Below are 16497 nucleotides of genomic sequence, written 5' to 3' on the forward strand. Positions count from 1 at the left end.
AAGGAACTTTGTATTCATAGCAGCATTTGCCCAGTCTTCGCAAACCATATCTGTGTGTTATATTAAATAAAAAAGTAATATATATATCGGTATCATCTTTTCACTCTCAATAAAATATTACCTTATGCTAAGAATACTGTTTATTGTGCTTAGGCTCATTGAGTTCCTTAACATGGACTTTACCAAGTTAAGCTGGCTAAATACGCGTTCCACCTCCGCGTTGGACCATGGTAATGAAAACATTTGCAGGGCAACAGCTGCCAAGTCAAGGAATCGGCGGTTGCCGCCAGAATCCTTGTAATTGGAGACTTCATTCCAAAATTCGGAGCTGTCATTAACGTTTTCCCACGTAACTAGATTAATATCATAGTACTGCCGCTCAATGTCGGCTATTCTGTCTACTTGGAGGTGCTCCAACAATTCTGTAATTACTTTTTTTTTAGTTGACACAATTTTATCAACGGAAAAAACGTCAATGTTTTTTAAGATTTTAAAATTGTCGGGGAGACTGCAGATAAAATCAAAATTATTTAACGGTCGGTAGAAGAATCAGAAAAATTGGTTACCTCTGCTTTAGCTGCTTGATAAGTTCAATAACAAAAGAAGAGCAGCGAGCACGAATTTCTTGTTCGAGGCCTGCATCGATATTTAAAGACTTGATTTTCTTTTCAAAATCATACCCTTTGTACATATCGGATTCTACATGCTCTTTTCTTACAAGTGGCAACCGCCATGTTAACCATGGTGCGCGCAGAGGTTTGTGCAAGACTTAGCTTAAGTGTGTGTTAGTGCTACATATCCGAACGATATACATATTAGGCTAAGGCAATTAGCATTCGATATATACAAAAAATATATACAATATTTAATACAAAGTACATGTTTTCAGTATTAAAAAAAATCGAAGTATTAAAAAAAATCGAAAAAAGCCTAATTCATTTTCAAAAAAAGCCAGAATTCCCGCTTCCCGCAATTCTTAAATATTTCCCGCAATTTGTCTTCGGAAAAAGCCAGATTTGACGGGAAAAAAGCTGAATTGGCAGCAGTGATGCAGAGCAAAGCAATGCAAGGCTGTCCATTTAAATTTAAGAGATATTCAAGTGTTGTTCTTTTCATTACAGTTATAGTTAGTTTCTATTGTTGTTGCTTTTGCTTCTAATATTGCTGCCGGCAAAAGTGTGGAGGACGTTTAAGAGCTTCAAACAGTAAACTAAAGAGAAATGCATTAAAAATGACTCGTTTTTAATTATTTTTGAGTATGTCAAGAGCTGAAAGCAAACTGAAATAAAGCTATCAAGTATGTAATGTAACATGTACATACACACATATATATTATATGAACGTATAACAATAAAGTTTGTATTAATTGACTTTTATTTATAAATATATTAATTTAATATGCATTCGTTGTAATAAAATAAGTTCTTTATGCATGTTCACTTTATAATTTTTTAAATCAAATGTAAATGTATTAAAATAAATAAATTTCATTTAATATACATATATATAATCTCTTTGTATATTCAGGAATTTGGAAGGTATTTCTGTATGCGTTTCGCCTTTATGAATGCATTTGGTTTTTCAGAATCTACTATACTGGCTTTCTGCTCGATTTATAATAAAAAACCTTTTAACGCCCAATCAAATATTATTCCAACAAGTAAGAAAGCTCTAGTCGAGACTGCTCGACTACGAGATCCCCTGAACCCTACAAGCAACTGATATTTCAAAAATAATTAGGAAACACACACGCACACACACACGCATACATACAAATACACGCACACACACACGCATACAAACAAACACACGCATACACACACTCGCATATACAGGAGATTGCGCTTGGGTTGCGCTGCAGTGTTGGCAATATAATGAAAACTTATTTGTTGAATAATTTAATTTCTAGACGTACGATCGTAATGAAACTTTCAGAACGTAATCATAATGTTAAAATGTATGTGTATACCGAAGCACAAGTCTCTAGTATTTGATATACGACTTTTACAAAGATTAGGGTGAGGGGGTGGATTTAGGGGTGGGGGGTAAATTTTAACAAAAACCGAAATTGTATAAAATATATCTTTATATACATTTTAAATTTGGAGACTGTAGCTTGAAAGATGTAGGAGATATAATTATTTAAGTGATCTTCGATAAGGTTTTTTATCGATAAAAAAATATCGGAATGAGTTATCGCTTTTTAGTGATAAACTCGATCTGCGCGTGATATATACGGACATTTTAAAAAAAAGTTGAAGTCTCTAGCTCTTATATCTTCGGAAATCGACGCGTTCATACATACGGACGGACGGACGGACGGACGGACGGACGGACGGACGGACGGACGGACGGACGGACGGACGGACGGACAGACAGACGGACAGGGCCAAATCGACTCAGTTTGTCGTCCTGATCAAGAATATATATACTTTGTGGGGTCTGCCACGCCTCCTTCTGCCTGTTACATACTTTTAACAAAACCATTATACCCTGATTTCCCATTTTCAATGGGTTCAGGGTATAAAAATTAACTATTTAAATTGCATTTGATTCCCACATAGCAACAGCTTGCTTCTTTTTTTTTTTCATCCCTTCCCATATAGTTTATCAAATAAAATAAAAATAGTGTCCCAGCAAAAAGGAAAAAATATATATATTCAAAGGGGGTTAAAACCCATTCAGAAACATAACAAAAGTACTTCAGTTAACCGTTGCGTGACATCGACAAATGGAACAAGAGTTCGGGGAGTTTGATAGCAGCAAACTGGGTTTTACGAGCAAGGGTTGAGTTATACATATCAGATCAAAAACGAACAGCAAATTATGTGGTTCACATATACTTGAGTAGCATGGCTCCTTAACAAGCCATTGAGATGTTTAATTGTATTGTTCAGTTATTTGATATTTCCCACAAAATTGTTGGATGTTCGTCATAACAACAAATTGATTTTTTGCTGAGAAATGAGAGCTGCAAGGAAATACATATACAATTTGGAGCATATTTGGTGTTAGTCATACCAAATAATAATCGATTAAATACAAAAAAGAAATTTATCGATACTTTTTTGAATGCTTTACATAAAGAGAAATAAAATGTATTATAAAAAAATATATTTATTTTATATTTAAAAAATAATATTACTTCTTGTGATAATTTAAATTTGATTTAAATTGAAGCATAGCGAATTGTAATTATACTTATATAATAATAATATAATTGTAGTTTATCGATTGTATGTCACACAGTAAGAATTATCGATGTATAAATCGTTGTTATCTAGAAATATATTGAAAAATTAAATTAAAATACTATACATATTACTTAAAGTAATCAATACATTATGAGTGTTATCAATCGAAACGAAAGATATTTTTGAAATCACATAAACTACATAAATTCAACAAATAACTCTTTCGCTACAATTTATTTGAGATTCTGCAGGAGACTGTGATGCTTGCAACTTTGTGGCAAGCGTAATTGGCCTACATGTGGCACGTTTCTCACGCGAGATACCAGCGAGAGATGCAGCAGCAGCAACAAAGTCGAAGAAGGCCACTTCCTGGCTGTTGTTGCTGCTGCTCTTGTTGTTGTTGTTGCTCAACAATCAAACACAAACACTCATTAAAAAGTCCTTCAATAAAGGCTTCAGGTTACAATATTTCAACCACGACAAATTTTTATCCCTACACCGGAAATACTTTGCCAGGCAGAGAGCAAGAAAGAGAGAGAGAGAGAGAGAGTGTGTGTTTGTGGACAGGGCGGGCGAGATCTTGCGACTCCCTAAAGGTGAATCGCTGGCCAGAGCATTAAGCACAAAAGCAAACAAACAAGCAACAGCAACAGCAACGGCGACCCCCAAAGGCTTGTCGAGGACCTGTCCCCACAACCAGTCAGCACAGCAACAACCACGCCCCGCGCCTCCCCGCGCCCCTTAGCTGTCAATATTAATAACAGCCGAAGCAGCAGGGGGAACGCGAAACGAAGGGAAGAGAGAAGAAAAAGAAAAAACCGTCAACTGGAAATAAATGGCAAATAAGTTTTGTTTTTATTTGCGGGCAGCAGCCACGAAGGACACTAGCCGAGCACCACCCCTTCTGATACTCTCATACCCCCCTCAACCCCCCAACCCTATACTACACGTGCCCCATTTGACCGGCGTTTTCTCTGACAGCGGAAAAGTGCAACTTATTTACTGTTTCCGCGTCGTCTTCATCGTTGGGCGCCTTCGATTGGAGCGGGGCGGGGCGATTCGGTGCTGGCACAGTGGCTGCCTGGGTAAATAGATGAAATACCAAGAATCAAGAACAAGAAGAAGCAGCAGGAGCAGTAGCAGTAGCAGGAGCAGGAGCAGCAACAGCATATACCCGTCCCGCAGTCCAACAATAGTGAAAGGACCTCAGTTAAGCTTTCAAATACCCAAAAGGCCTTGAGCACACACACACACACACACACACAGAGACACACACACATAGATAGAGAGCGTGACCATGGAATATGTTTACATCGATAGATTATGAATTCCATTTAAGGCAAATACAAAATTTCCCCTGGTTATTTGCATAGCGAGAGCAATCTATTTAATTGGTTAGTTATATAGAAATCATATCAAAAGAAACTATATAACATAGTTTTTTTTAAACAATTCATAGGGCATCTGCAAAATTAGTTATAAAATATTTTAAAAATAAACTATATTTATAGGGTATCAGCAATAGAAATTCAAAATTACCTAAACAAATAAATAAAATAAATAAAGAGTACAAAATGCATTTTTAATTATTTACGGTGCATTTGTGTATGTCAGGCTATATAGATATAGTTTATGGCTTAACAATTTTTTTTTCTATTATAAATATATAATTATATATATACAAATATTTCAAACACTTTTCTTTAATTAAATTATTAAATTAATTAGATATGCTTGTTTAAAAATAAAAAAGCATGTAGACTTTTAAAAACTTTTTATTATTTATTAATTTATAGGGTATGCCTTGCGCTTCCATCACAATTTACAGTATAATATTAAAACCAAGCAAATGTTCAGTTAGTTTGATATATTTCTATACAATTTTAGTTATATCTTTTAGTCTTGCTTTCTTTAATATTTTACAGGGTATATTCAAACTAAATTATCAGAAATAATCTATACACCTACTTAGGTCGTACATTCACCTTTTTTGTTCTTTAATAATTTACAGGGTATACTCAAAGTAATTTATAAGAAATAATCTACTACTACTTTGTTTCATCTACTTGGGGAATACATTCACCTCTTTTGTTCTTTAATACTTTACAGGGTATCCGCAATACAAAATGTCAAATGGCCGCAGCAAAGGACTTGACAGTTGCACTCGCAATTGCAATGGCAGCTCCCAGTTGTTGGCTTAAAGTGGCGCAAGCACTTGGCTGCATGTGTGTGTGTGTGTGTGTGTGACGCCTTGCCACTTGCCACTCGCAAGTGGCAAAAGATACAGGTAGTAGGACTTGGCCTGGTCAGGACAGGCCAGGCCAGGGGTCCACTGCGTCGCTACGTTTTGCCAAGGCAACATCAACAAATGTCGCGTCCTTCAGTGCTCAAACTGCAACTGAGCAGCAATGGGCGTGGCATATGCAGCACATGCAACAGTTAATCATTTATATGCGCTGCAAAGGGCTCTGCCCAGTTGCCTTATAAACAATATGCTGTCACACGTCCAGAGGAAACGGCGTGACATCGACAACGCCTTGAACAAAGCTCAACATGGGCATTATGAGAGAGAGAGAAAAAGAGAGGGAGAGAGAGAGCGAGCGACATAGATAAAAGCAGGTCGAGGTCCTAGAGAAGGAGTGGCCCGCATGTAATATACATTAGAAATAACAAAAACAAACGCAATGATAGCAAAGGCGACATTCGGTATAATCAATTTCTACATAGATCACAAAATTGATATCATCTCAACTATATAATAATATAAATTAATCATTTCTACTACGACTATTTCTTGTACAAAAATTATGTTTCTCTTTTATTTTCACTCATAAATATGCAATTCGATTCCTTGGTAAAATAAATAATAATAAATTTAAAGTAAAGTTCCCTTATTCACATGATTTTATAAAGAATCCTTTTTGCAAAATTAATCCCTCATATTAAAATTAATTTAAGCATTAACATGTAATCCAATCAAATTCATATTACATACGAAAAATACCCATTCATTTAACTCAAGCTTAAATGGAATCTTTATTAAATGTTAATTTCCATAGAATTTGTATTATTTGAGCAAAGCTGTCATAAACACACTTTCCTTGAAAGCTCTCAACATTTTTAATGAATTTCAATAGAATCAGGTCTAATTCGAGGAGGAGTCAGCTTTATTAGGCAAAAATCTTAAGCTGAAATTAAATGTGATGTCTAAATTCCGCCTGAGTTCTTTTATTAAGAAAAAATCCTATCAAAATTACTTTAAACAAATGGAATATTACAATGAAATTTAAATTTAAATTGCTGAAAAGCAAAAAAATAAAAAAAATAAATAAATAAATGAATAAAAAAATTCTGCAAAACTTAATATATTTATTTAATTTTTCTTTATTTCACACATATTATTTATAGAAAATCTATTAAAAATTTATATTTATATTTATAAAAACACGAAAATAAATAATAAAAAAATTATAAAAATACAAACAAGAAAATTAACAATCAGCATTTTTAAATACTTTAATTTATCTGAATGAATATTCGTTAATCTATATATATAAAACAAATAATATAATATAAATAATATAAAACATTAATATAATTTCTCAGAAATCTCAATCATTAGCAACTTGAGCATATCATAAAACTAATAAATATATATACGTAAATAGCTAGTGCCCTTTCCGTATTCCGCTCTACAAATATGCATACATACACGCATACATACACATACAGCACCACACATCAAACTGAATGCATGATTCATGTTGCAATTTCTAGTTCAAATAACCCAAAGTTCATACGAAAATTCGTATTTGAACTGTGGCAACACAGCCCCAAGCCAATAGCCTAGCAATCAAATAAACCCCAGCCCGTTTTGCAAACGGCGACTACTCGCTCCACCTCTACCCCCCAGCCCCTCAACCCCTCAACCCCATCTACTCGCACTACTCACCTCACCCATCTCCAGGCACACTTAAGCTATTGACCTACACACCTAATTGATATGCCGCACGTTGACTCAACAATCAAAAGGCAAAGCCCAATTGCCCAGCTCAAGGTAGGATGGATGAGAGTTGTATTTAGAGGGTGTTTTTTCTTTTTTTTTATAGGGCTCCTTTATAGGAGACCTTGGCAAAAAAAATGTGCAGAAATCTCCCCGGGGATTTCAGTTTTTATGTTGAAATTATACATTTTATTATGTCATTTAAATGCGATGCCGGAACAAGAAGAAGAAGCAACAGTCAAAGAAGCAAGTAGAAGAGAGACAGAGAGATAGAGAGAGAGAGAGACAGCATATAAACTAAACAGACAGTTGTTGCCACTAGCGCCCAACTAGTGCCTGGCCCTAGCCTTCGGCAGGCCATAAATCAGCAACAGTTAGAAAGGATGTAAAGCAGCAGGACGCAAGGTAAAGTCCAAGTTCTTTCTCTCTATCTCTCTCTCTCACTCTGGCAAACTTTCGTGCAAATTGTAGAGGGAGAGCGTGAAGAGAGTTAAATGTAGAGCATTACGGAACCACTGCAAAGCTCTGCTTGGGGTGCAAGTTTTATGACTTTGCTTCAGGATACGACAAGGATACCAGGATACACTAGGCTGTCGCTGTGTGTGTGTGTGTATGACTCTGTGTTTGTGTGTGCCTGTGCGTGTGTTCAGCGGGGCATATGTAATTTTCATACCTTATAAAATTGCAAAGCTTGCAATAGCGAGCGAAGAAAAGATTTGCTATTTATACCCTCTAAATGGTGGACGGAAGGGTAGCATAGTATTGAGCACTCATAGAATTTCATATCTTTATGATAGAAAGGATTTCGATAAAAGATATATTTTAATAAACACATATTTTTTACTTTGTTTCTCAATATAAATAATTAATTATATTGTTAATCAATTTTAAGCAAAAAAAAAAAAAAAAATTACATAAATAAAATAAAGTAAAAATTATTTGGGCATTACATTATTTTGTAAATAGAATTTGCAATTATTTAGTTTATTATAATTGGCCAAGCCAAGCTTTAGCTACGCTCATAGGGTATCTGATAAACGAGCATACTCTCCACTGACTTAATTCTACTTCATTTTTTATTATTTTGATTTTTGTGCGAAAAAGGATTTGGTGAAAGGACAAACCGTCATGACAGATGTTTTGCCGCCACTCGAGGGATGCAGGCAAGCGAAACAGCGCAAGGGGGGAGGAGGGGGGCAGACATAGAGTGCCAAAAGAGAGAGAGAGAGAGAGAGAGAGAGAGAGAGAGAGAGAGAGAGAGAGAAGGAGAGACTGTGTCTCTGTGGAGAACAGTCAGTATTCGTTTCAACGTGCTGCCAAATTGTTTTATGTGTCCATCGATAAAGTAAATCACTTCCCTTAACATTTATTTCGTTTTACTATACACTGTCCGTCCGTCCGTCCGTCCGTCCGTCCGTCCGTCTGTCCGTATGTTTGAACGCGTCGATTTCAGAAGATACAAGAGCTAGAGACTTCAACTTTTTTTTAAAATGTCCGTATATATCACGCGGATATCGAGTTTATCACTAAAAAACGATAACTCATTCCGATACTTTTTTATCGATAAAAAACCTTATCGAAGATCACTAAAAAAATTTTATCTCCTACATCTTTCGAGCTAGAGTCTCCAAATTTAAAATATATATTAAGACGCATGTCATACAATTTCGGTTTTTGTTAAAATTTACCCCCCACCCCCAAATCCACCCCCTCACCCTAATCTTTGTAAAAGTCGTATATCAAATACTAGAGACTTGTGCTTCGGTATACACATACACTTAAACAATATGAATACGTTCTGAAAGTTTCATTACGATCGTACGTCTAGAAATTAAATTATTCAACAAATAAGTTCTCATAATATCGCCAACACTGCAGCGCAACCCAAGTGGCTTCAGAATTATATTTTGTTTTTAAAAGGAAATTTAAATAAAAAAAAAAAATAATAATAATAACTTATTGCAAATGTGGACAATTAAAGATTTTTAGCTTTTATCTTATACTTTTCTCACAATTAACATTCATAATCATATTCCTATCGCAATCGCCTAAATGATTCATATGAACTATGTGTGTTATGAATAATATATGATTCATTCACTTCTCATATTTATAGATGGGGGAAACCCCTTTAAATAACTAAGATTTTAGTGAGCACAGTTGCCCTCTTATATGATCATACTATATAACAGTGTATTCCAATATTCCCTTACATCCGCCTTATTACTTATTCTACTTTACTTTTGTTTTTGTTCAGGGTTTTTCCTTTGGCGAATAATTTGCTGCGCTCTTTTACAAGGGTTCGCCCCGTGCTTGACTTGTTTGCCTTTTCTATATACGCACACACATCCAAGTAAATACATGGACAATATATATTCATTTCTATACATATACATACATATGTATGTATAGAGATACCTATATCTGTGCCCTTGTGGCGCTTGGGGCGCGTGTGTATTGCTCTGGGCAGGCCAATCAATTCGCTGCGACAATTAGACATTTGTTTTGCCAGCTTTTCTTCTGTTTTGGTTTTTTTTTTGGGGTAACTTTGATCATTAGCAGCAAATGCTGGGAATAGAGCTCGAGTATGAGGGCCTAATTTATTGTTGTTGGACTTTAATCAACTGAGAAACATTCAACACAACCATAAACTGTAAGCTTTGAAATAATATATTCGTAATGAAAATTTATAATTATTCTTTTAATAATAAAAATTTAAATAAATTTATTTTCAAGATTTAAGTAAGCTACTACTAATATTTAAATAATTAAACAAATTAATAATTGATTACAAATTGAACAATAATTAAGCAAAAAATACTTCTTAGGGTATTCATTGGTTGTATTTCTTACAAAAACCCATTCAAATAAAAAAAAAAAAAATTGTTTTATGCACATTCAAGTGATATTTTACCATATGAATATCTGTTTATTCCACAATAATTATTATGGTTTCAAAAAATAAAATTTCAGATAAAAATGAAAATATTATACACAAAAAGTTAACAAAGAAACATAATTTATCAAATATAAACATCAATAAAAATATAAATATTAAATCACGAATAAATACCATAAAATAATTATAGCATTCTTAGGCCATATATTTACATACATATTTTATATATAGTATTTTTGATAGTATTTATTTACGTATCATAGTATTTCTTTACATAATAATATATCATACAATCGAGCAATTTTTTTTTTGGCACAATAAAGTCAATAAAGAACAGCTCGCCTCATATTCTCCAGCTGCATTTACAAATAGTTTAACCATCAAATTAGATTTGACACAGGTTATGCGAAATACAATTAAAATTCTGCATAGCTCAGCTTATCATATGACACTTTCCATTTGCAGCAACCCTTACCCTGCGCTGCCCTCCGCTCCCCTCCTCACTACCCACTCCCCCTGCGGCACTCACATCAGCCAAGATCCCTTAAGGGACTGCGTATAATGAAAATGAAAAGGCTGCTTGCAGCTAGCACTTGCACTCACTTAGCTATTCATAACTGACACACACACACACACACATACACGAACACACACACACACATATAAACGTACTCATACACACAGAGCCAAACACCGACAAATTTAAATAATTCAGCGAAAGAAATTCGCTTTTAGCCAATGCCAAAAGCCAACGAGCGAGACAAACAAGATAGAGAAAGGGAGAGAAAGAGAGAGAGAGAGAGCGACAGCAGCGGATAGAGCGAACGCAAGTTGTGAAGTGAGAAGCGGAAAAGCCACAAAAACCAGAAACTTGCAGTCGCGTGCAGCTGTCTGTCTGTGTGTGTGTGAGTGTGTTTGTCTCTCTCTCTCTCCCTCTGTGTGTGTGTGTGTGTGTGTCGTAGGGCAGTACTTGACAAGGGCTAAAAGCACCGGAGCCCTGTGGCTGTGGCTGAGCATGATTGTGGCTAAAAACTCGCGCGCGCTTTAGACACACATTAAAATTTCAATTTTATACAAATTAAAATTTTATCAGCATATTTTCGGTTGTCTGTGTGGAGTGTGTGTGTGTGTGTGTGTTATATTCAAATCTATGATGGATTGTTTGTCAAACTGAAAACATAAATATGTATGTATGTATATGAATAACTTGCGTGTGCTATTATTATGTTTAATATACTAAATGCAGGTAAACAAATATTTATTGACATTCAGCTGATTTTAATTTTATTTCAATTTTGTTATGGCTCCTTTAAATTGAAAATTTGAGGTTTTCTAAATGGAATATAATAAATATTTTTTTACATTTAATATGCAATTATTTATTATTATTTTTTTAACTATTCTATTTACTTCAAATTATCATGTTATTACAATATTTTTTTAATTTTATTTATTTTGTTTTTAATTAAAATTTGTTTTATATATTCTATTATATAAAATAGAATAAAAAAAATTTTAATAATAAATTATTATTATTAAATTAATATTTTTTTACACATGATTTAAATTTTATTTATTTTTTTATTTATTTATTTATTTTTTTTATTTTATTTATTTTTTTTACATATTTTTTTATTTATTTATTTATTTTATTTTATTTTATTTTTTAATTATTATTTTTTTAAATTAAAATTTGTATTTATTATATTTTCAGTTGAACTATTACTACTTTGTTTTAGTTTCAGTTCAATAATATTTTATTTAATTTCCTGCCCAACTTAGTTGTTCACTTAACATAGTTACCACTGTAGCTAAATACTTTATAGCAGCCCAAGTCTCTTAAGCTTAAATCTTTACACAATTAATATACAAAATCTCGCTTTGATCTCTTGTAGAACATGTTCTGGGTTTGACTCAAATTGATTAATTAACTTGCAACAATTAAATGTCATAAACAATATTCAAATAATCTAAATAAATGCAAAAATATTTGTCTAATCAAAAGAATCTCAGATAAACTTGATTAAAATATAATCCAGAATTATTAATCCAATAAAACTTTTTTGGTTTATCGAATTAAGTTAGGCTGGTTTATGCGTTTGTTAACTGCCCACAGAAGGGCGTGTATATGTGGGGGCGTGGCAAATTGAGCAGTTGCTCAAGTTATATATTTATATATACTTTTTGCGCCTGCTCCTCTTGTTGGCCCTCAAGAAATAGACGGCAAAAGAAATCTGTTATGGTTAAACTTTACGCGCACAGTAAAAACTTTTCGACAAATTGCAGCGAAAAGTGCACACAATGCCTCAAGAAGAAGAAGAAGAAGCAGAGGCAGAGCAAAAAACAGCAGGCGAAACAGTGCGTGGCGACGCCGGCAAAATATATACATACATATTTATATATGTATAAGTTTAAGTTGTGTATATGTATTTAAGCATGAAAAAAAGCTTAAGAAAAAAACTTTTAGATTTTTCTACTTTGGTCAAGGTGGGCACTAAATGGAGAGAGGGGCAAAGAATAACCGCAAACTTGGCAGCACTCTTTTACGCTATGTCTATCTCTCTCTCTCTCTCTCTCTCATTATCTATCTCTATCTCCCTCTCTCTTTGTCTCTGTCTCTTTTTTGCTAGCTGTTATCTTGCATTGTGCGGCTGTTGCTTGCGCTCTGTTTATTGCCTGGCGCTAAAAGCAACTGGGGACCATTTTTGGTGCTATCTCCCTTGCCCCCCCGACTCCACCCACACACACACACACCCTCGCCTACCTACCTCACCCTTTGGTGGTGTCTAGCCCTGGTTCCGTCTCAATCTCTTATATTGTCTGTGCATTTCAAGTCGTAATGTGGGCGTACAATTTTCAATTATACATTTTAGTGGTCGCTGCAGCTCATTGACAGTAGAAATAAAAATTAAAAAAAACCAAGCAGACAAAATAGAAGCACAGTAGATTTATACAAACATATATACACACACATATATGTATGCATGTGCATGTGTATGTGTGATTCAAAAGGGTTGCCACAGAAATGAGAAAAGTTTTTAGTTGTGGAACTTGGACGAGAATATGTATGTATGTATGTGTATTTCCGCAGCTTATGTGAGTATATATATGTATATACATATACAAACGTACGTATATATGTGTGAGTGTGTATAATGTGGCATTGGGGCACCAGCAGCTTGGCTTCACATTCATATTGAATGAGCAACGATATAGCAAATGCATAATATATATGTATGTCTGTCTATATATGCATATATTCGATATACATACATACATATATGTATGTATATGTCTATCATTCTTGTATTGCTCCAACTCAACCGTATTGAGGTTAGGCATAGATTGAACGTTACATTGGCAAATGTTATTTGTTTCAATTACAAAACACAAACGATCCTAAGGAAACTCCATCTAAAGCCAAGAGTTATGAAACATATTATAAAAGTGTAAATATTAATATTAACATCAATATTCTGTCTTTGCTCGAGGAATAGCTAGAAATAAAACTATATAAATTTTATAATTTTCTAAAGCTTAATTCCGATATGAGGATTGTAAATATCTACCTCTATTAATTCTGAAATATAAACTTATCCACTCCTACAATAGCTGTCCTATAGTACAACAAATGTATTCCATTGGAAAAAGCTATATATGTACATATATCCACTGTTTGCTCAGAATAGAATGCAAAAAGAGAATTGCGAAAATGAAATCCCGTTACTTTCCGGTCACAATTCATTTGCATTTGACGATTTAAAGAGATATGCATATGAAACCCATAAGAATATACATAAGTGACTTGGCGTCTTATTAGAATTTCTAAAAGTTCTAATCAGTTCAAATTGGATAGTCAAATTCTTATATATTACGAATCTATGAATGAATAATAATTTACTTACTCACCGTGGTTTAGTTAATTTTTTCATATGTATATCCATGTCCCGTGACTATCGATATCGATGTTGTTGTTGTTGCTGCTGCTGCTGCTGCTGGTGGTGGTGGAGGTGGTGTTGGTGTTGGTGGAGTTGGTTGGTTGGTGTCGTTCTCCATTCACATTCGAATGACCCTACATGAGTGCCTCAATTTGGTTTTTGGGAATTTTATCTTTGGGAATTATTGGAAGGGTGACTAATCCAATGTTAATGCAAGTGGGGCAACAGCAACTCCTGAGAATTTCTTGAGAGGCGTTGCTCTCGTTAGCTTGTCGCTCTTTTCTTGTTGTTGTTGTTGTTGCTGCTGCTGCTTCTTCTCTAGTTGCTTTTTGGGCTTTTGGGCACCGCATGAGTTGTTGTTGGTGTTGGTGTTCCTGGCAGGTTGCTGGCGTTGTTTTTGTTGGTGTTCTTCTTTAGTTAACATTTAACAACTAAGTTTAATAAATTTTGTATTTTGTATTTATTATATGATTTGTTATCCGTAATATTGCTCGATTTGCTGTAATGATTGAGGTTATGGTTGTATGTTTTACATTGGTGTTATTGGGTATTTGCGTTTGTTGTTGTTGTTGTTGTTTAAGCACTTGGGGCACATATAAAAAATGTGTGTTGTTTCTTCTTCTTCTTATTTAAAAATTTCTAGAATTTGCACTGATTTTAAATGTTGTATTTTGTTTTTGTCTCTTGATAAATTTTGGTTTTATGTTTAAAGTAAATTTGCTAAAGTAATTGCATGGATTTTTATTTTATTTTTGTAAGCAAGCTGATAAATTATTTTTAATTTTCATTAGTTACTAATTGTTTTCGTTGTTATAAGAAATATATGTATGCAAATATCTATATATATGTTTATAAGTAATAATGTATATATTTATATATATATATATATATATACGATTTAATATGTTAATATTTAAAGATTTGATTGCATCGTTCGAATTAACGCACTTTTTATCAACTAATTAAGACAATTTCCATTTTGAATCGCCATTTTCATTATCATCATCATCTTCTTTATAATAATCATCTTCTATATAATGCATGCATATTGTATGTATATATAACGGTATATAATGTGTATATATAACTATTGGAAGGCGTACTTGTATAGGCTTTATGAATTTTTCTGCTCATAAATGTTATGCGTTCGTTTGCTTATTATTTTGTTAAAGCTATTGGCTACAAATTTGCATAATTTTTATTTTGTTTTATATCATTATTTATTTAACTTTTCAATTTATGTTGGTATGTAATAAAATTCCATTTTTTTTATTGCTTTTTGTTGAGGCGCTTTTAGTTTTTGTTTCGTTTTATTATTTTACTTTTTTCATTTTTTTTTTTAATACAATTTTTTTAGAGCTGTAAATTGAAATTGATTATTTAAAGATTGCAAATTTACAAAATCATGGAAAGTGTGACCAAATGCCCCAAAGTTCGTCATACCCAATTGTAAAAAAAAAAAACAACAACAACAACTACTTGAATACCCAAGGACAATAAACGCTCTCACATTTGATCTCTATACTCTTGCGCTCTCTTTCTCTCACTCTTTTACTCTCACAACAGCTGTTAAGTATATTAATATACGCAACAGTGTTGCCAACTATTGTTGTCAACCTCTGCAAGCAAGACCACAACAACAATACACACACACACACTCGAGGATGTTATTTTTCCGCTTGCATTGCTTTACGTCTAGCTGTTCGTTCAGCTGTTGATCGTAATTGCATATGCATGAGACAGAGGTAGAGTTGCCAACCACATGGTATGCAAGACATGAGGTGTGTTGCCAACGTTTTTGTTAGAGCAGCTGCGACTTTATTTGAGTGCGCGGCTCGCATTGATGGAAAAAAGCAGGTGTTAAATAGAAATCAAGAGAAATACACGTACATACACACACACAAATTACATACTAAGAACATAAACATGGCAGATGAGCCTCAAGACGAATAACATAATAATTTTGTAGTTATGTATGTGCACCTAGGCATGCGTATATACATATTAACACATATATTTATATACATATGTGTGTGTGCGTGTGCGAATGCTAAGAATTGTCTATGCAGAGTTGTTTTTGTAGTATTTCATTCATTATGTTACGAACAGTTGTTGTTATAGGCATAGGCAGCCCAAAGGGCAACGCACGCATAACCGTTTTTTGGCGTTTGCTTTGTGCTTGGCGCTGCCTAACTACAAAAACAACATCACGAGTACCTTGGCGGTAGTTCCGTTACGCGCGAGCGAGAGAGCCCGCGATTGAGCGCCAAGTGCCGTTTGAAAAATTTACAACAACAAATTCAGCTTTGAAGTCAATGCGCATTTCACTTTTCAGTACCGTTTTTCTGTTGCTGTTGTTGCTGCTGTCTATGCGAAAGCGAAATTTTTATTTTATGCTGTTGTGGCGGCTGAGACGGCTGCTATTGATTTCATTAATTGTTGTTGTTTTATCTATCGCTTTAA

At 34.0% G+C, this 16497-nt stretch overlaps 1 protein-coding gene across 4 annotated transcripts in view; it reads right to left on the minus strand.

Moving 5' to 3' along the window:
* The window catches only part of lilli (AF4/FMR2 family member lilliputian), a 115566-nt gene that overhangs the window by 98377 nt on the left and 692 nt on the right, over window positions 1–16497 (minus strand). For 3 of the 4 annotated variants that reach the window (XM_089256809.1, XM_089256808.1, XM_089256806.1), the window contains exon 2: window positions 14006–14754. In XM_089256809.1, coding sequence (XP_089112935.1) covers window positions 14006–14040 — 35 coding nt within the window. In that variant the 5' untranslated portion in view covers window positions 14041–14754. The remainder of the gene's footprint in view (window positions 1–14005; window positions 14755–16497) is intronic. The other variant, XM_089256807.1, reaches the window with a different exon arrangement.

The sequence above is a fragment of the Drosophila navojoa genome, chromosome 3 (assembly GCF_054131105.1).
Source record: "Drosophila navojoa isolate 15081-1374.11 chromosome 3, UAZ_NAV_1.0, whole genome shotgun sequence".
In the NCBI taxonomy this organism is placed as follows: domain Eukaryota; kingdom Metazoa; phylum Arthropoda; class Insecta; order Diptera; family Drosophilidae; genus Drosophila; species Drosophila navojoa.